The following is a 20,941-nucleotide window of genomic DNA, read 5'->3' on the forward strand; positions in this document are numbered from 1 at the left end:
TGAGGTACAGGAGGGGGTGAGGCTGGGGGTCTGAGGTCCAGGCAGGGTGAAGGCTGGGGGTCTGAGATCCAGGCAGGGCTGAGGCCCGGGGTCCGTGGTCCAGGCAGGGGTGAGGCTGGGAGGCTGAGATCCAGGCAGGGCTGAGGCTGGGGGTCTGAGGTCCAGGCAGGGTGGAGGCTGGGGGTCTGAGGTCCAGGAGGGGCTGAGGCTGGGCGTCAGAGATCCAGGCAGGGCTGAGGCTGGGGTCTGAGGTCCAGGCAGGGTGGAGGCTGGGGGTCTGAGGTCCAGGAGGGGCTGAGGCTGGGGGTCTGAGATCCAGGCAGGGCTGAGGCTGGGGGTCTGAGGTCCAGGCAGGGTGGAGGCTGGGGGGTCTGAGGTCCAGGCAGGGGTGAGGCTAGGAGTCTGAGATCCAGGCAGGGCTGAGGCTGGGGGTCTGAGATCCAGGCAGGGTGGAGGCTGGGGGTCTGAGGTCCAGGCAGGGCTGAGGCTGGGGGTCTGAGGTCCAGGCAGGGTGGAGGCTGGGGGTCTGAGGTCCAGGCACGGCGGAGGCTCGGGGTCTGAGGTCCAGGCCCCGCTAAGGCTGGTTTGTCCCGAGGCCTCTCCTCTGGGAGTACAGATCCCGTCTTCCCCCTGGGTCCCCAGGTGGTCGTCCCTCGCGACGTGTCTGTGTCCTGATCTCCTCTCCCCTAAGGACCACAGCCCTAGTGACCGCATCCTACCTGACCATCTGCAGAGACCCCACTTCCAAAGACGACCCCCTGGCAGGTACCGGGGGCTAAGACCTCAGGATGTCTCTGGTGGTGTGGGGGGAGCCCAATTCAAACCCTCGTGACCGGTGTGCACGCGTGCACAGGTCCGTGCGGGACACGCGTCCGTCCCGGGACGCGGCCGCCTGGCTGGAGGGGCTGAGCCGGACACCCTTCCCGCCCCGTTTCCTCCCCGACGGTGCTCGGGTCGACCCCACGTGCCTTGGGTCCTTCCCTGAAAAGCCGGTGCAAAGAGCCAAAGGATGAATCCCCACACAGCAGCTCGTGTCCGGCGGGTAGCAGAGGGAGAGTGGCGCAGCCTGCGCTGTACCCGGGTCGCGGCCACGCAGCCGTCCCCGGGACCTTGGGTGAGGCCGCCGGCGGGGGGCAGCACTCACACCGGCCGCTTTCCTCCGGAAACCAAAACCGCGGGGCTTAGCGGCTCCGGGTTAAGCACACAACACGCACGAGAAGAAGAAAAGTAACCAATCCCTCCCACGCCCGTGAGCTTGGCGAGGGCGTCCCGTTCGCAGGCACCGCGAGAGGCAGGTCCCGTGCACCTCGCGGGTAGAGACCCGTGGGGCCCTCTTCTTTGTCTGGAACCTGAACGTGGGGGGTCGACCTCGTGCCTGGCGAGCGCCAGCGGCTGGGGAAGGGGTCACATGATAGCTGTGCGCACACCCGGGTGTGCAGAAGTCCTGCAGGGAAAAGCGGGGTCACGGCGACCGCGTCCGGAAACCGTTTAATTCTGTGGCACCGGAAGGGTCTCGGGAATGAAGGGAACGTGCTTTTGTGCGCAAAGACGTCTTGCAAAAGAACGTGAACATCGGGGCGCCTGGAGGGGCTCAGTCGGTTGGGCACTTGATTTCGGCTCAGGTTATGATCTCGCGGCTCGTGGGTTCGAGCCTCGTGGTAACAGCACAGAGTCTGCTTGGGATTCTCTCTCTGTGTCTGTGCTCCTCCCCTGCTCACCCTCTCTCTCTCCCTCTCTCTCTCTCTCTCTCTCCAAATAAATCCGTTCAGTAACTAATTAGCTAACTAAATATTTCTCTCTCTCTCCAAATAAATCAGTTCACTAAGTAACTAGTCTGGCCCTTATATTCCTGGCACCCCGCGTCTCTTACGCAGGAAGTATGTACACGCCAGGGTTCTCCCGAGAACAGACCAGCAGACACCGGCGGAGATGAGGAGAGAGAGACAGAGACAGAGAGAGAGATTTGACGTAAGGAATTGGTTCGTGCCAATTGTATGCATTTGAGGGTGTCTGTCTCCATTCTGCAGGGCCGGTCAGGAGGCTGAGACCCAGGGACAAGCTAAGGCTGCGGCCGGAGTCCAAAGGCTGCCTGGAGACAGAATTCCTTCTCCCTCTGGGGAGCTCAGTGTCCTTTCTTGTGAGGCCTTCAACTGATCGGACGAGGCCCACCCACAGTACAGAGGGTGGTCTGCTGATTGCAATGTTCACCTCCTCGAGAAATATCTTCCTAGCAACGAGCCAACCGGTGTTTGACCACATGCCCGCACTGCACGGCGCAGCCAAGAGGATGCATAAAATTGACCATCAGAAAATATACGCCGTGTCGTACAACAGGTGCCCACGGCCACCGCCTGGAAGATCGGACCCAGGTAAGGGAGTGAGCTCCTTCGTGTGAGAAGCCACTGCCCTGAGTGAGGACAACAAGGGATCAGAGCGGCAATCCCAAGAAATATGCCAGTACGAACCCAAGACCCACAGGGCTCTGCACACATTCCCTTCGTATGGCTGGTTCCCTGGAGAAGCAGGGTGAACGTACAGGTGGAAGAAACAAGAAGTCAGCAACCGACATGGCAGGGACTTGGGCAGCAGACGGCCAGCGGGGCCAAGGGGCCGTGGGTAAGGCACCCAGATGACCTAAGTGCCCGGAGGACATCTCGTCTTGTGACCGGAGGAAGTTGCATCCTTGTGTGGTCCTAACCCATCTGTCCTGATTTATTTCACAAGGGACCAAACTGTCCTTGGGCAGGTGGATGGATGCATACACCGGGGCCCACGCAGGCAAGGGAATATTATTCAGTGTGAAATAGAAATGAGCTCTCCAGCCATGACAAGACACGAAATTACCTTCAATGCACATTACTAAGTGGAAAAAAAACAAAAAGTCTGAAAAGGCTTCATCCTGTGTCATTCCAGCTATAGGACATTCTGGAAAAGGCAAAGCCATGGGGACAGAAGAAAGATGGGCTGCCGGCAGGGGCTGGGGAGGGAGGGATGAGGAGGGCAAGCACAGACAATGTTTAGGGCCGTGCCGTGGGTCTGTACGTCGCTCTAATGATGGACACGCATCACCGTACATGTGTGCAAATCCACAGTCGGTACGACGCCAGGCGTAAAGTCTCATGTAAATCCAACTATGCAGGGAAACTGGGGACATTTCTGTATTTTCCCCTCAACTTTGCTGTGTGTGCACCTAAAACTGCTCTAAAAAATAAAATAAAATCTGTTAATTAAAAAAAAAAAAAGAAAAAAGAAAAGAAAAGGAAAGAAAAGAAAGGAAAAGAAACACAACGCTATGCTAGATGTGGTGTTCAGGAAGAGCCAACCGCCAAGGAAATATCTGTCCCGGGAGGAAGAATAAGTAGAAGAAAATATGCTCCCTGTGCAAGACACAGAGGGCGTATCCTGGGCATGTGCTGGGTATTTCTAAGTAGCAGTGGTTTTGCAAGTGAATATAAGCTCCTCCCCTCCCATGGGCTGGGAGCAAACCCTGAGCAACGTGGTTGAAGGGGAGAGTCGATTGGGCATGACAGTCGGGGCGTCTGGCCCAGCTGAATTCACTCAAGTGCTCTCGTCAACCAGCCCGTGTGATGGTGAATCATACATGCCAACTTGACTGTGTTGAGGGAAGCTCAGAGAGCTGGGGAAGCATTCATTCCTCCTGGGAGTGTCTGTGAGGGTGTTTCTGGAAGGGATCAACATTTGATTCGGAGGATTGGGTCAAACCGAGGGTTTTCTGCACTCTGGGTGGGCCTGGTCTAATCAGTGAACGGCAGGAGTAGCACCAAACACGTGGAGGGAGGGATAATGTCTGTCTCTGCTGGAGGTGACTCATCCATCTCTTCCTGCCCTTGGACATCGGTGTCCCTGGTTCTCAGACCTTCAGACTCAGAATGAATCACACGGCAGCCAGATCATGACACTTCATGGTCTCCTAAGTGCATGTGTCAATCCCTCATAAAAAATAAATAGATTCAGATTCAGATGCGTGGCTGTGTGGTGGTCAGAGTTCTCCAGAACAACAAAACCAACAGGACATCTCTATATAGGACAGAGGAGATACATGGATGGATGGATGGATGAATGGATGCAGGAGAGGCATGAGTGGACTGAGGGATGAATATAGGGGAAGGATGGATGGATGGATGGATGGATGGATGGATGGACAGATAGACAGATGGATGCACAGATGGATAAATGGATGCAGGGGAGGGGTGAATGGAAGGATGGATGGGTGGGTGATGGCTGGCTGGCTGGATGGATGGATAGGTGGATACATGGAGGGGAGGGATGCATGGATGGAGGGATGAATATAGGGGATGGATGGATGGATGGATGGATGGATGGATGGATGGATGGTTGAATGGGTGGGTGGGTGGGTGGTTGGATGGATGGACGGATGGACGGATAGATGGATGGATGGATAGACGGATGGATGGATGAATGGATGCAGGGGAGGGATGAATGGAAGGATGGATGGGTGGGTGACGGATGGATGGATACACTGAGAGACAAATAATACATACATAATAGATAGGGAATTGATAGGCAGGTAGAATATGCAATAGACTATAGACATAAACAGATATAAATAGGATATATATAAACACAGAATGCATCCCATGCAGACACAGACTCACAAAGCTTACTACGTACATAACAAATTAACATGGACGTAATTACGGTCACGTTGCCATCTGCCCATAAAGAGCAGCGCCGATGTCCCCGACATTGTGCATGAGACATCGTCCTTCCTGCCTGCTGTACAGTCACCAGGTCCTTTCTGGGAAAACCCAGCCATGAGCTTCTTAGGAAAAACGTCCCCCCCCACCCCAAACCTCTGAGATGAAACACACTTCAGAGACAGGTGCAGAGGCCACAGGGCTCCATCATCCTAACCGAGAATGCGAGGGCCCACATCCGCAAGGAAGCTGCTCCTGAGGAATGTGCCCCCCCCCCACCTGCTGTCGGTCCCCTGCGAAAAGCACGCCTTGTCTCCTGTCACCGGGAGAATGCAGCATGTCTGGGACAATGGAGAAGCCACTGAATGCAGGAGGTGGGACGGACCTTGTCTGTGGCCGGAGGTCTGAGAGCTGAGCGGAGAGTCTGAGAATGTGCCCAGAGAAAGGAATGTGGACAGCATGAACAGAGGGCCCGCATGGAGACCCCCAGCCTCACAGAAACAGCCTACAGGGCCCTGACATGCACCAGCACCCGAAGAACCCAGGGACGAGGAAGGCTGGGAGTCACTGGTCCAGGAGGGACCCTGGGTCTATGTGTCTGGCAAGCAGGGAATGTCTACACGGCGGCTGCAGGCTGTGTCTTGGGAACCGAGTTCTGGGCACAGGATTGTCTCAAACGGCCGAGGTGCCTGTGTGCTAAGAGCATGGGGCCGGTGTGCATCCCTCGGGACCCAGCAGAGGACAGGAGGCTTCACCAGGACTGTTGCAGCAGCCCAAGGAAACGTGACCTTCCACCTGCACGGACAGAGAAAGGAAGCCGCCAATGGTCAGAAAAACGTGGCCAAGGGGCCACCCTGGCGAAGCTCAGTGAGGCCACAAGCCGCAGCCCTGAGCTCTGAAATGTCACAAGAACAGCTCGGCCACATTGCAGGGCCTCACTTCACAGACACCGGGAGGGGCTGCCTTGAGGATCAGGTGCGCAACGGCATGAGGGAACCCAAGAATGACCTGGCCAGGAAGACACAGAAACAGTGCAGACCCAGACGAATGGATGGATGGATGGATGGATGGATGGATGGATGGATGGATACATAAATGGGTGAGTGGATGGATGGATGGATGGATGGATGGATGGATGGATACATGCCTGCATGGGTGGATGGATGGATGGACACACTTGGACCTGACCACAGATAAGCAGTCTTGCACATCATCACCACACAGGGAAGAAAAGCTTCCCTGTGCCTTGACCCCAGCAGAGGACGCACAGGTGGTGAGCTCTGGGGGCCCAGCATTGAGGACGAGCCCACTGCAGCCCTCGGGCAAAGGGTGGGCAGCCTGTTCCTTGTTAGACCCCTGTCCCTGCCCAGCACGAGCGCAGTAAGGATGGTGTCTGTGTTCATACGTGGCTGTTACGTTTGCAAGCAGTACTAACCCAGTCAGAAGGGCCAGACTGTTTCACACAAGAGACGCACAACGGATGGGAGACTTGCGCACACCATCTGTGCACACACAGGGTCACAGGTGCACAGGGTTCACTCTGGCTCCTTTTCTCAGCCTTCTTGGGGCTGTTATAAAACAGAGTTAAAATGACGCCCTCCTGCAGAAGACGAACAAGGAAAAAGAGAAAAGAAAAGAGAAAAGTGAAAAGAAAAGAGAAAGGGAAGGGAAGGGAAGGGAAGGGAAGGGAAGGGAAGGGAAGGGAAGGGAAGGGAACAAAAAGAAAAAGAAAAAGAAAAAAAAGAAAAAAAAAAGAACCAAAGATAAAAAACAAAAAAACAAAAAAACAAACCCAGGTCAGACTTAGGGCTTTAGAAGATGCGAGCATAAACCCAGATGTGCTGTGTAGACCCAGACAAGAGAGTGCAGATAGGCTGGGGGCTGTGTGCGCATAAGCAGTGCTCACGGACCCCCACAGTGCCCACCGGGGACACACAGAGACAGATGTGCATCCCAGGGAACACGATGCAGTGCGCAGGTTCACAAGACTAAAAAGGGGCCTCAACTCAATACGTGTGCGTGCAAAAAAAAAATTTTTTGTTGTTGTCTGTCGCTTGGGTGGCTCAGTTGGTAAAGCAACCAACTTCGGCTCAGGTCATGATCTCACAGTTCACAAATTCGAGCCCCAGGACGGGCTCTGTGCTGACAGCTCAGAGACTGTAGCCTGCTTTGGACTCTGGGTCTCCCTCTCTGTTTGCCCCTCGTCTGCTCATGCTCTGTCTTTCTGTCTGTCTGTCTCTCTCAAAAATAAATAAACAAAACCATTTGCCTCCTAAGCCAACCCAGTGAAGGAAAAGGCAAATGTCTGCTCCTCCTGGCATCACGTCACCAGGGGCGGCTTTATTCACACACATAATTGGGATGCACAAATATCCAGAGGGGACCACACCTTTTCTCATCTCCAAGGACCTCAGAACAAAGCACAGTGAACTCATTCTTCGAGGGCCAGAAAATCCCTTAAACAAACCAACCAACGCCTCCCTTGTGGTTCGACTGCTTCTTTCGTGATGAACACACATCAGACAAATTCATTAGCAGCTCATTTGTTTCTCTGGTTTATTCAACAAGAGTCAAATTCCAAAGCGTTAAATAAGAAAAAGGAAAGAAAGGAAAGAAAGAAATCCCGTGGGGAAGGCTCATAGTCAGTTGTTGGCGTCAAGATACAAGCCTGGGCCTGTAGACACGGGGGGGGGGGGGGGGGGAGGTCACCTCCCAGAGGACACGGACCAATCCCGGTTGGTGATCGACCGTGACGCTCTCAGAAGCGGACCAATCCCGGTTGGTGATCGACCGTGACGCTCTCAGAAGCCGGGGCCCTGCACAATGTCGCCAGCAGCTTACCTGTTGAGCCACAGCGACCCATAAGTACCCAGTGGTAGTTGTTTTGTTTTGTTTTGTTTTTAAATGGGGGGGGGGGCATCACGGTGCCGAGTTTAAAAGACAAAACGGAAGGGTCCCTTGCCCCGGATTCCCATTAAATCACTCTGGGTACATGCAGGCCTCTGGTATTCTGTACAAGCAGGGCTTGGAAGGGTGCGGGGGCCTTATTCGCATCCTGAGAAACACGGTGGAGAAACCAGCCCTTGGAAGCATCGCACAGACACACACACACACACACACACACAGCCACGGGCAGGGCTGAAGCTGCCGGCGGTGCAGGGCTCAGAAAGAACCACACCCACAAAGCGCATGGGGGCACAAGGGGGCAGAGACGCCCGTGGGAAAGGCACAAAACACCTCTCTCCCTGCTGTTGGGGACGCGACTGCCACCCACGCGCCTTTGGAACGCATCGCACGAAACCTAGAGCCGGTCTGTCTTGCAAACAGGAGGCGCTTGGGCTGAAAGAGCGCGCGCATCCTTCCAGCCCGCACGCAAGGTGCCAAGGTCAATTCGAGAGTAAACGTGAGTGCATCAGTGCCCCGGATGCGTAAAGTCCTTGTATGACGGCGTCTGGCGACGGAAGGACGTGGGAGCTTTGATTTTTTTCTTTCTTTTTTTCTTTTTCCCCATGCCTGGGGATTATCCCAAACCCTCTGGGTCGGGAGTACTCCGTCCTTGGGGGTGGCAAGAGAAAGGAGCCTCCCCCCTCCCCCTCCTGGCTGGGGATCTCTGGGGCTTTAGAGTTGCAATCAGCATCCAGCCAGCGGGTGGGTAAAGGGGCTTCCAGAAGTTTCCTAGTTGATTTGTGCCCTTCCGCTGGGGCGCACGGAGGCTCTCCCAGGAAACGCGCGGAGCGGCTGCTCCTGGATGCGCACAGCCGCGCGTTTGCGTCCCGCGCCTGCCTTGGTGACGGCACCGGCCGCGCACGCGCATGCGCGCAGGTGCGCACCGTGGGTATTTACAGCGGACCACACATCAAGGGTCAGCTTCGTGGTGACGCCCCCCCCCCCCCCCGCCCCCACCGCGGCATCTACACGAAGCCGCTGTCCCTGATGCCAAAGAAGCCGGCGTGCACGGCGTCGCCCAGGGGGAACATGTGCTCATGGTTCAGGCCCCACTCGCCCTCGTCCTCGTCCTCGGGCTCGGCCTCCGCGCCGCTGCGCGCATTCTCGTACAGGAAGACCTGCTCGTCCACGTGCGCGGGGGCCAGGCGGTTCCTCTTGGCGCTGACCACGTTGGCGGACGAGCCGAAGAGCCGCTCCGGGAAGACGCGGGTAGCCGCCACGCACCAATATTTCTGCAGCACCTTGGGCAGCACGGGGAACAGGGCCAGGCGGTCGGACCACCACTTGAGCGGGTCCTCGTTGAGACCCAGCACCTTCTGCGACTTGAAGTTGCTCAGCTCCTCGACCACCTGCGCGTGCCACTCTTCCTGGTCCTCCGCGCCCCCTGTCTGGCAGAAGATCTCGGCCAGCATGCTGTTGATGACGCTCGTGGGCGGCGGCGTGGACGCCAGCACCAGCTTCTTGACCGGGGGCTCCTCGGGCAGCGCGAACATCTTGTCCTCTGCCGGCCGGTAGCCGCCCTCCTTGACCTTGTCCAGAAGCCCCTTGGCCTCCTCCACCACCCTGTTCTCCACCTGCTGCCTCTCGAAGGCAGACAGGAAGGGCAGACGCTTGTAGCGGGGGTCCAGGAAGGTGGCCACGTTGAGGAACATGTCGATCTCCGGCGTCTCCTGGTAGGTCTTGGACAGCTCCTTGGCGATCACCTCCTTGGCCATGCTGACCTCCTTGCAGTCGGTCTCCTTGATGTTGAGGGTGGTGTTCAGCAGCATGTGCAGCAGGGGCTTCACCATGCTGATGGTGGGGTGCTTGGAGGCGGACAGCATCTCGGCCACCTGCTTGAAGGGCTGTAGCAGGTCCACCAGGCCCTCGATGGTGGCCCACTCGGCCGCCTCCAGCATCAGGTGGTGGTTGTTGCTGTCCTCTACCAGCACGCCGGCGATGACGAAGTGCTGCTCCCTCAGGCGCTGGAGCATGGCCAGCGTGCTGCCCCACCAGGACACGCGGTTGCTGACCAGCATGCAGGGAGCCACGTTCTGCTGCTTCTGCTTCTCGTAGAGCATGCACATGGCCACCGCGGACTGCTGGAAGTACTCGACCAGCTTGCAGCAGCGGCCGAGCAGCCCGGCCAGCTTGGGCAGCTGCAGGGCGCGCTGGATGCCCGCGTTGAACGTGTGGCCCAGGCAGGGCATCTGGACCGAGATGTCCAGCAGGGAGCACGCCTTGGCGATGTCCTTGCCGCCGTCCGTGGTGGCCCCGAACACCTTGCTGCTGATGCCCCACTCGATGAAGGCCTCGTACAGGACCCGGGTGATGCACTCGGCCGCGTTGTCCTCGGGGACCTCGAACGTCTTCAGGCAGCGGGAGCCCACGGACAGGCAGCCGGGGGCCCCGCCGCCCAGGAAGTGGGCGGCCAGCGTCACGTACGCCCGGTTCTGGTTCTCACTCCTCCACATGTCGGTGGAGATGCCGCACCAGGAGGCGTCGCCCAGCTCCTTGAGGACGGCCTCGCGCACGGCGCCGTACTTCTCGGGGATGGCCTTGCTGCACACGAACTTCCTGCTGGGCAGCTCGTACCTGGGGTCGGCCGTCTTCAGCAGCACCTTGAAGGTGGGCTCGTCCACGATGGAGGCGGGGTACAGGCCCTCGCAGATGAGGCCGAGCACGGCGGCCGTGAGCTCCTGCTGCCGCTTGCTCTCGTGGCCGTGGCCGGCCTTGGCGGCCAGCGTGTCCTGCGGGGCCAGCTGGGAGGCCTCGGGCTTCAGCTTGGAGAAGGCGGTGGCGAAGGCCTCGCGCATCTGCTCCGTGTTGCTCTTGACGAACTCGCAGAACTCGTCGGGGTGGTTCTTCTCCAGGTGGTAGGACAGGTTGGAGGTGTTCCCGGAGTAGGCAATCTGAGCCATGCAGATGCGACAGTATATCTTTTTCCACTGCAGGATGCATCCCTCGGCGTTCGTGTCAAAGCCGAAGTACTTCCACACTTTGCTTTTGGCGCGCGGGTGGGCCACTAACTTGAGGTCCGTCTGGGACGGGTCCAGGCCCTTCGCCTCCATGGCTTCTGTGCCGCGGCCCGCCTGGGGGGCCTCCACTCATTCCTGCGCACCTGCTGGGAGCCGGGAAGACAAACACAGCGTGAGAAGGGACCCAGGCACGGGCGAAGAGGGAGCGAGCACGCGGTCTGCAGGCCGCGGGGCACGGGGACCCGACCGGGGCGTGCGTGGCTTTGGCAAAGCGGAGGGGGCTCGCTCGCGCAGCTGGGCTGAGTGCTCTCTTCCCGCAGCTCAGTCCCACGTGCGGGGACGCCTCCGCGCGTCTGAGAACATGCACGTCTGTGGGTTTCTCTGTCCTCATAGCTCCTTCCTCACGTTGGCCGTTTATGGTTTCCTGTGCTACCGCATCCGCCAACCGGGCACCTGCCGGGAGGGGTCACTCTCGGGGACACTGCTCGCTGAGTGCGGAAGCCCACGTCCCCAAGGACCCCGGAGGACCCACCACCACCGCCTGCTCAAGCCTCGTTTTGGGAGCGAGGACGAGAGGCACACGGTGTCCAGGCAGCAAACACAGGATTTCACTTGCGACAGGAGAGCCTTTACATTGCCTAACAGGCATAGCAATTTTTTTTTGTTTTTTTGTCCTCCAAATTTGACAGTTTAAAGCGACGCCTTTGGGAACATGGCACGCTCCCTTTTGAGCTTGGGCACGTCCGTGATCGGGAACGTCGTGGGGGCAGGAACGGACATCGTGATTCCGGGAGCTTCTCAAAATGCCCCCCTGTGCGCAGAAATATGCATTTGCTGTGCACGGGTCCAGCAACGCCAGGCTCTCGGGGGGGAGGTTTTCATGGCCTAGGAGACAGGCCCCAGGGCGCCCGCCGTCCCTGAAGCCCCAGAGTCTGGCCTCTTGGAGCCGCCAGTCAGGGCGCAGATGCCCAAAAGGGCAGCTGGGTTCTGTCGAAAGGTCTCTGTTAGGTCTGCAACGTTTTAACCCGCCATAAAGTGCTCAGGGCGTCACAAGGCAAACTACACCAACCAGGCATTTTCTGAGTATTGGAGACGTGGTCAGAACAAAATCTCAGGGTGCACAGGAAACCGAAGACTAGACCTCCCACCGAGATGCAGGTACTCCCAGAAGCTGGAAACGGAACCACATTTGAAATAGGACCCCACTGTGATTAGGTGAAGGATGTCAAGAAGAGGTCATGGGAGGGACACAGCCTCAAGTCCAGGGACGCCAGGAGCCCCCAGAAGCTGCAAGAGGCAGGAAGGACCCTCCCCTGGAGCCTCTGGAGGGAGTGGGCTCAGACTGGCCTGGATCTCAGTGGTCCCGCCCCGCCTGGATCTCAGCGGCCCTGCCCTGCCTGGATCCCAGAGGCCCTGCCCTGCCTGGGTCTCAGCGGCCCTGCCCTGCCTGGATCTCAGTGGCCCTGCCCTGCCTGGATCTCAGCGGCCCTCCCCTGCCTGGATCTCAGCGGCCCTGCCCTGCCTGGATCTCAGTGGTCCTGCCCCTCCTGGATCTCAGTGGCCCTGCCCTGCCTGGATCCCAGAGGCCCTGCCCTGCCTGGGTCTCAGCGGCCCTGCCCTGCCTGGATCTCAGCGGCCCTGCCCTGCCTGGATCTCAGCGGCCCTCCCCTGCCTGGATCTCAGCGGCCCTGCCCCTCCTGGATCTCAGCGGCCCTCCCCTGCCTGGATCTCAGCGGCCCTGCCCTGCCTGGATCTCAGTGGCCCTCCCCTGCCTGGATCTCAGTGGTCCTGCCCTGCCTGGATCTCAGTGGCCCTGCCCTGCCTGGATCTCAGCGGCCCTGCCCTGCCTGGATCTCAGTGGCCCTCCCCTGCCTGGATCTCAGTGGTCCTGCCCCTCCTGGGTCTCAGTGGCCCTCCCCTGCCTGGATCTCAGAGGTCCTGCCCCTCCTGGGTCTCAGTGGCCCTGCCCTGCCTGGATCTCAGTGGTCCTGCCCCTCCTGGATCTCAGTGGCCCTGCCCTGCCTGGATCCCAGCGGCCCTGCCCCTCCTGGGTCTCAGTGGCCCTGCCCTGCCTGGATCCCAGCGGCCCTGCCCCTCCTGGGTCTCAGTGGTCCTCCCCTGCCTGGATCTCAGTGGCCCTGTCCTGCCTGGATCTCAGTGGTCCTGCCCCTCCTGGATCTCAGTGGCCCTGCCCCTCCTGGGTCTTGGGGGTCCTGCCCCTCCTGGATCTCAGCGGCCCTGCCCTGCCTGGGTCTCAGCGGCCCTGCCCTGCCTGGATCCCAGCGGCCCTGCCCCTCCTGGGTCTCAGTGGTCCTCCCCTGCCTGGATCTCAGTGGTCCTGCCCTGCCTGGATCTCAGTGGTCCTGCCCCTCCTGGATCTCAGTGGCCCTGCCCTGCCTGGATCTCAGTGGCCCTGCCCCTCCTGGATCTCAGTGGTCCTGCCCCTCCTGGATCTCAGCGGCCCTTCCCTGCCTGGATCTCAGCGGCCCTGCCCTGCCTGGATCTCAGTGGTCCTGCCCCTCCTGGATCTCAGCGGCCCTGCCCTGCCTGGATCTCAGGGGCCCTGCCCTGCCTGGATCTCAGCAGCCCTGCCCTGCCTGGATCCCAGAGGCCCTGCCCTGCCTGGGTCTCAGCGGCCCTGCCCCTCCTGGATCTCAGTGGTCCTGCCCTGCCCGGATCTCAGTGGTCCCGCCCCGCCTGGATCTCAGAATCTGATCTCCAGAGCTGGGAAAGGATGGATTTCTGACATTGTAAGCCAGTGGCACTTAGGTAAGGGTGACCCAGAGCAGTCCTAGGACAAAGGTGAAACTTTAAAAGATACCGAGTGTCAACACCATGCCGCAAAGGCCCCCGGGTCCTCACAGGCAGGCACGCCCCTCCACGCTGGCCTGCCTGAGGCTTTTCAGGAAGATGTCACAATACCCCTGACGGGGCATTATGGTCCCCGGGCGGCATAGAGGGCACCACAGCTGTGACCCGCTCCAGGTAAGGAGCTAAGATATGGGGCGCGGAGTCTCCAGGTCAGGTGGACAGTCAAGGATGCGCGAACAGTGCGGCACCCTGGTTCCGGAAGGGGAACGTCAGACCCGAGGAACACTATGTGGGTGTCCCATGTGTCCAGTCTCCCTACCACGTCATCATCGTTACAACATGTGTCTTTATTTTTTTTTTTTTCAACGTTTATTTATTTTTGGGACAGAGAGAGACAGAGCATGAACGGGGGAGGGGCAGAGAGAGAGGGAGACACAGAATCAGAAACAGGCTCCAGGCTCTGAGCCATCAGCCCAGAGCCCGACGCGGGGCTCGAACTCACGGACCGCGAGATCGTGACCTGGCTGAAGTCCGACGCTTAACCGACTGCGCCACCTAGGCGCCCCTACAACATGTGTCTTTAATTTAGCGGAATGAGGTCAGGAGACCCCGACCGAGGGTTGCACACAATCCCGGCGGCATCCCAAGCAGGGCCTGCAGGCGGGTGGGTCTTCTAGTTGGTTTCTTCCCCTTGGTGCACACAGTTAGGTCAGAAACTCGGCCTCCCTCCTCCCCACCCCCCCCCCCCCCCCCCGCCCAAGGCTCAGGACAGCAGGTGACGGTTTCCCGTGAGCCCCTGGAAGGCCACCGGGCAGGGCTGCCTTCCGCGGTCTATGAGGTCCGTGCCGACACGGCCACCTGTAAAGGTTTCTTCAAGGCCGCCTTTCACAGCTCATACTGGCGGGTGCTCCAAGGACCTCTGGGGGACTGTCCCCAAGAACCCCCCCCCCCGTGGGGACCGCAAGCTCTTGCCTTTTTCAATTTTTTTTTTTAACGTTTATTTATTTTTGAGACAGAGAGAGACAGAGCATGAACGGGGGAGGGTCAGAGAGAGGGAGACACAGAATCTGAAACAGGCTCCAGGCGGGGCTCGAACTCACAGACCGCGAGATCATGACCTGGGCCGAAGTCGGCCGCTTAACCGACTGAGCCACCCAGGCACCCCACTCTTGCCTTTTTCAGAGAGCGGTCGGTATCCTTCCCAAATAGCGCATCCCGAGGTGGGGGGGGGAGGGCAGTGGACTCGGAGCCTACCACCTTCCAGAAGTCCCGGCACTCAAGAGACCAGCGAATGGCGAACACGGAACACAGGGCCGCAACAGTCGCTAGCCTACTTTGCCTCCTGGAGAAATGTCCTTATTTTTTTTCAACTGAAAAAATTGTCACTGCTAATAACAGATCATTGGCTTCTGTTATTTTATGTATTCATTTTTTAACATTTATTTACTTTTGAGAGAGAGACAGAAAGAGCATGAGTGGTGGAGGGACAGAGAGAGAGGGAGACACAGAATCCGGCCCAACGCAGGGCTCAAACCCACAGACCGTGAGATCATACCCTGAGCCGAAATCAGACGCTCAACCGACTGAACCACACAGACGCCCCCCAAACAGAATTTTTAAGAATTTTCTGCAATATCAGAACGGCGCCCTGAAACACATCAAGTTGATTTTCTCTCTTTTTCAAAACTCACTGATGCATCGAGACGTGTAATTTCCAACAGACAAACCCTCCGTTGATGGTGCCAGTGTGAGCAGGTGTCCCCAGACAACACGGCAATTTCCGGAAGGTTTGAGGCCAGTGCTTGGGCGTTGGGATGACATTGGGATATTAAATGCGGTAAAATAATAATAATAATAATAATAATCATCATGTATTTTTAAGATATGACGGATAGATACACCTCAGCGTGTGATGGGCCGTCTGGCCAGGGTTGCCCACACAAAAAATCTGGAAATGAGACTATCTCATCGGAACTCGGTTTGCTGATACGCCGTCTCTAAAAAGACATGACCAACATTCATTCCTGAGTCTGTAACGATCTTGTTTGTGGATCAATTTTAAGAAATTGAGAAATTTTAGCAGGCAGGACCGCTCACCTCTTAGCTCTTTATTTCTTACCCCCATACAGTCTGAATGACATCAGACATCATGCCTGCCACGTGTAACCCCTTTTATAAAATGCGCAAGAGACAAGCGCCTGGCTGGCTCCATCGCTTAAGCGTCCGACTTCGGCTCAGGGCATGATCTCACGGTGCGTGGGTTCGAGCCCCGCGTTGGGCTCTGTGCTGACAGCTCGGAGCCTGGAGCCTGCTTCTGATTCTATAATACTCTCTCTCTCTCTCTCTCTGCCGTTCCCCTGCTCATGCTCTTTCTGTCTGTCCCCAAAAATAACAAATAAATAAATAAGCATTAAAAAATAAAACAAATAAACAAAAGGTACAAGAGCCACCTCCTGGTCTGAGTTCACACAAAAACACTCAGCTTTTTACTGTTTAGCTCGAGGCCCCCAGGACAAAGTTCAATGACTCTCCTTCAAAGGTGCAGTTTGGGGAGGAGAAGATCACAAAAGGTTTAAAAGGCACAGCAAGGCGTGGGCAACCGGCAACCAGCAGACCTCAGAGGAGACCCCCTCTTCTCACAGTATCTAAAATTGTCTCTAACGCCACAGACAGGCAGGGGGGTTCGCGTGGGGCCACCAGGAAAAAGTTCATCTTTATATGTAACGATCCAGTTCTGGGGCACAGATAAGGACTCCTCTGGCGGACATGTGACTTCAGGACTGGCTTGTATTTTCACCGTTTTTTTTTTTTTTGTTTTTTTGGTTTGTTTGGTTTTTTTTAATCAACAAGTGGAAAGACCAGACCAAGCCCTCAGCTCCAACACACAGAAACAAGTTCTTGAAACACGCAAGTTCAAATCCCGTTGCCAGATTGAACCTGTCTTTTCTGGGAGCCCCGTGGACGGGCTCCTACACAGGCGACAGAGCCCATCTAAGGGGCCCGTCTAAAAGCGAAATCACATGGAAACACAGAAGCCACCACGTCCTACAACTTGGGGCGGCTTGCCCGTAGCTCCTCACTGTGCCCAAGCTGATTTAAAAGGCACCAGTTGACTTCCCAGTACTGGCTGGCTCGTCACCCCCCACCTCTGCTGCCTTGGCTTCTACTGCCTACAAATGTGTTAGAAAATACCAAACTCCAGTGTATCAGACGACGCAAAACTCAGGTAAAAATCAAAGATTCGCTTCCCTGAGTGGAGGTTGGGGAGGGTGGGGCTCCCCAAAAACAATAATCTCTTCTTCCTACTCACAGCTGAGGCTCTCAGGGTCTGACCCAGAGCCCCCCCCCCCCCCCCGCTCCGTTAGCGGCTAGAGGGCGGAACTGAAAAGTACAGTTGGATCTTGAACAACGTGGGGGTGAGCGGGGGCCAAGTGCCCCCAGCCTGGAAAGCCGGCTTGGCACTTGCGGCTTCGCACACAGTTCGTGAGTGTGGACCCAGAGCCTCACGGGTCCCAGGCACGGCGCGCTGGCCCCTACTTTGTGTATCAAGTAGAAGACGCTGTGTTCTTCCAATGAAGGAAGCTACAGAAAAGGAAACGTGATTAAGAAAATGGGAAGGGAGAGAAAACGCACTCGGAGTGGTGTGGTGTCATTGTGCAAAACAAAAACAAACACAAACACAAAAACCCAGAAAACTCGCATGTGGGTGAAACTGCACGCTTGAGGCCGGAGTCGTTCAAGGCTCAGCTGTATTTTGGCGACAACACACGCTCTCCGTGTGGCGCGTCTCGGGGTGTGGGGCGGGGGGGTGGGGGTCCTGCGGGGTGCTCCAGGGACTGGCACAGCTCCCTGGGACCCCCTCCGCAGGCGGCAGCAGAGCCGGGGGTACGGACTGCAAGGTAGCGCACTAGCCCAGCTCCCAGCGAGTGCCGTGTTTGGGAAAGGACTCCTCTGTGGCCTAAAAATAACCCGCGGCCCGTGCGCACCCGCTGCAGTGGGGGGCCCGGGTCCCCGTGAGGCCGCGCGCGCACCGGGGCCTCCCGGCGGCGGGGTCCGCGGCCACGCGGCCGGTCCCCACCGCTGCCCGGCGCGCCGGCGGGTCCCGACCCGGAGCTCCGGGCGCAGGGGGCGCTGTTCCGGGAGCGGGCACCGAGCGGGCCCGGCCAGGCCTTCCGGGAAGAGGCCGCCGCCGCCGCCGCCGCCGCCGCCGCCGCCGCCGCGCGCCACGGGCTGGGGGAGGGGAAGGGGGCACCTCCGGGGCGGCCCCGCGCGCGCCGTCCCCGCGGGGACCCCCGGCGGCGCGCACGGCAGCCCCAGGGCCGGGGAGCGGGGGCGGGGGGGCTTCCGGGAGACCCCGGCCCCGGCCCGGCGGCAACGAGGAGCTTCGGGGCTCTCTCGACCCCCGCCCCGCCCCGGCCCGCCGCGCCGCGCGCCTCACCCCTGCAGCCGGCCCGCCCGCGCCTCCCCCCCCGCCCCCCCGGCCCCGCCGAGCGACGAGCGCGCCGCCCCCTCCCCCCCAGCCCCGCTGACCTGGCTCCGCGAAGCCCCCGAGGCAGCGCCGCAGCAGCTGCGCCAACACCACCGCCGCGCCCGCCGCGTAGACCCGCAGGGCCGCCAGCGCCGCAGACAAAGGCGACATGGCTGCCCGGCCGCCGCTTCCGCGCCGCCCGCCGCCGCCGCCCGCCCCCGGGACCCGGCGCGACACCGGCCGGCGGAAACGCGCCCGCGCGGCCCGCCCTCCGCGCCCGCCCCGGCCCCGGAGCCGGGACCCCGCCCCGACCTCCACCCCACCCCCGACCCCCGACCCCCGCCCGGGACCCCGCCCCGCCCCCCCTCCCCGACCCCGACGCGACCCCCGAACCCCGCCCGGGACCCCGCCCCAACCCCCCCCGACCCCCTCCCGGGGCCCCTACCCGACTCCGGGCCCCCGCCCTGACCCCGACCCGACCCCCGATCCCCGCCCTGACCCCGACCCTACCCCCGACCCCCGACCTGACCCCGACGCGAACCCCGAACCCCGCCAGGGACCCCGCCTGGACCCCGACCCGACCCCAGGCCCCCTCCCTGACCCCGACCCGACCCCCGATTCCGGACCCCCGCCCGGGGCCCCCGCCCCGGGCCCCCACCCTGACCCCGACCCAACCCCCGACCCCAGACCCCAGACCCCCCGACCCTCGCTCGGCGCCCCCGCCCCGGCCCCGGGCCCCGCCGTGACCCCGACCTGACCCCCGATCCCCGCCCTGACCCCGACCCGAACCCCGCCAGGGACCCCGCCCCAACCCCCGACCCCCGCCCGAGGCACCCCCGCCGTGACCCCGACCCGACCCCCGATTCTAGACCCCCGCCCCGGGCCCCCGCCCCCCATCCCCCGCCCGGGGTCCCCGCCCTCACCCCGACGCGACCCACGAACCCCGAACCCCGCCCGGGGCCCCCGCCAGAGGCCCCGACCCCGGGTAACCGCCCTGACCCCGGACCCCCCACCTCGACCCCGGACCCCCGCCCACGGACCCTGCCCGACCCTGGACCCCCGTCCCAACACCACCTCCACCCCGCCCCGGGGACCCTGCCATGACCCCGGAACCCCGCCTGGGGACCTGCCCACACCCCGGACCCCCGCCTGGGAACCCCTCCCTGACCCCAACCCAACCCTGGACCGCGGCCCGCGAGCCCTGCCTGACCATGGACCCCTGCCCGGAACCAGATCCGGACCCTGGACCCCTGCCCAGACTCCGCCCCAATCCTGGACCCCTCCCCAGACTCTTGCCCCCCTTCCAAGACTCCTCCCTCACCCGGCCCACACCCTGGATCCCCGCCCGGTGCCTCCCCGACTCCGCCTCCGGACCCCCTCCCCAAACACCCTGCCTGACCCTGCCCGGACCCTGGACCCCTTCCCCGGAAACTCCACCGCTACCCCGACCCCTCCCTTGATCCTGCGACCCCGACCAGATCCCGGACCCCAGCCGGCGACCCCTTCCTGGCCTTGCCCGACTCTGCCCAGGGGCCCTGCGTCTGTCACTTGCTAGGGACCCAGCCTGGATGCTAGGCCAGAGATTCCCATCCAGACCCCCAACCCCTACCCAGTGACTGCCTAGCAGGCCCAAGACCCCCGACCCGAACCCCACCCAGATGCCAGAACCCCACGAGGGGACCGCACCCATGGGCCTCTCCCGGACCAGGGTCCCCACACACCAGACCCTGGCCCAGGAACCCCCGGTGGAGCCTTGCACAGGGCCCCCGCCTGAACCCCAGATCCGGGACTAGGACCCCTGCCCGGGACTTCCTTCCAGATCCCGCCTGGACCCGGGTCACCCACCTAGGGACCCTGCCCAGAGGTAGGATTAGAGACCCCACCCAGACAGCACCACCCACCCTACCCCAGCCGGGGGCCCCTGCCCAGACCAGAGACCTCTCCCAGAACCTGGAAGTCCTGCCCAGGGACCCCTTCCAGACCCCGGGACCCTGCCCGCACCCAACACTCCTGCACAGTGCAAAACCCTACATGGACATCCACATGAATGAATCCCTGCCCAGACCTCGCACTCCCCCATCCAGGCCCCCACTCAAACCAGGGACCCTCACCCAGACCCCTACCAGACCACAAAAGTCCTATGAGGACCCCCGCAGGCCCCCACCCAGACTCCCACAGGGACCCCCAGCAGACCCCACTGGAATCACACATCCCCACACATCGTGGCTGGGGACTCCCTATGCTGCTTCTGGTCACAGTCCTGCCTGGACCCCCCTGAGCCCCCCCCCCCAGACCCCTGTTGGGATCACTGGAGTTTCACTGAGTCTCCCCCACAGACCCCTACCCAGAACCCCCCCACCACGATGGACACCTAAACCCGGCTACCCCACAAGGACCTCAATACCTGCCAGAACCCAAGACCCCCACTCATATTGCCCTCAATGCCAACAGCCACCTGAATGCAGATTAGAATCTCTTACACACACACACACACACACACACACACACACACACACACACACACACAAGGAGAGACCACCGGATCCCACACCTGTCCATAACCCTCCGGATCCCAGACCCCCACCAGGACCCGGGATCTCCCAGGACTCCCTCCCCTAGGAGTTGAACCCCCCCCCCCAGGCCTGACTGCAGGGGGCACCCTTTCACTCCGGCCACCTGGAGTGGCTTCCCATGCGAATCTAAGATGCCAGGCACACACAGCTGCTTCCTGCAACCCCCAGCTGGGTTCGGAAGGTTTCTTCTGGCCTTTGCAACCTTCTGTGCTGCAGATCAGGAAACTGAGGCCAAGAAGCCTTCCCAGGATGCCCTGTGGGACCAGAGTACATGGGCCTGCCCTGCTCGGCCAGGTGCACCCAGCATAGACCATCGGGGAGAGTCACCGTACCTGTCACCTGTGCCCTGTTCCCCACAGCAGCCCCTGCCGTGTGGGGTGGGCAGTTTGTGGCTCACAGCGTGAAAACGACGAGGGTGTGGATCCCGGGGTTCACCAGTGAGCAGCGGGATTTCTCAGCGTTTGTGCAAAAGCAGCCAGGACAGGCATGTGGTCCCCTCCTCTCCTC

General features: G+C 60.3%; 1 protein-coding gene across 2 annotated transcripts; it reads right to left on the reverse strand.

Annotated features, from left to right (window-relative positions):
* Positions 1-8,171: 8,171 nt before the first annotated feature.
* ZBED1 (zinc finger BED-type containing 1) lies at positions 8,172-18,054 on the reverse strand. 2 transcript variants are annotated; one of them, XM_030304610.2, is made up of 2 exons: positions 17,924-18,054; positions 8,172-10,725 (listed from the first exon to the last, which is right to left on the reverse strand). In XM_030304610.2, exon 2 carries the CDS (start codon positions 10,673-10,675, stop codon positions 8,591-8,593), a length of 2,085 nt encoding a protein of 694 aa, XP_030160470.1. In that variant the 5' UTR covers positions 10,676-10,725; positions 17,924-18,054; the 3' UTR covers positions 8,172-8,590. The 2 variants fall into 2 exon arrangements, with proteins under 2 accessions (XP_030160470.1, XP_030160469.1); XM_030304609.2 differs by having other exon boundaries at positions 8,172-10,728.
* Between the last annotated feature and the right edge of the window lie 2,887 nt (positions 18,055-20,941).

Source organism: Lynx canadensis, chromosome X (assembly GCF_007474595.2).
Source record: "Lynx canadensis isolate LIC74 chromosome X, mLynCan4.pri.v2, whole genome shotgun sequence".
Lineage (NCBI taxonomy): Eukaryota > Metazoa > Chordata > Mammalia > Carnivora > Felidae > Lynx > Lynx canadensis.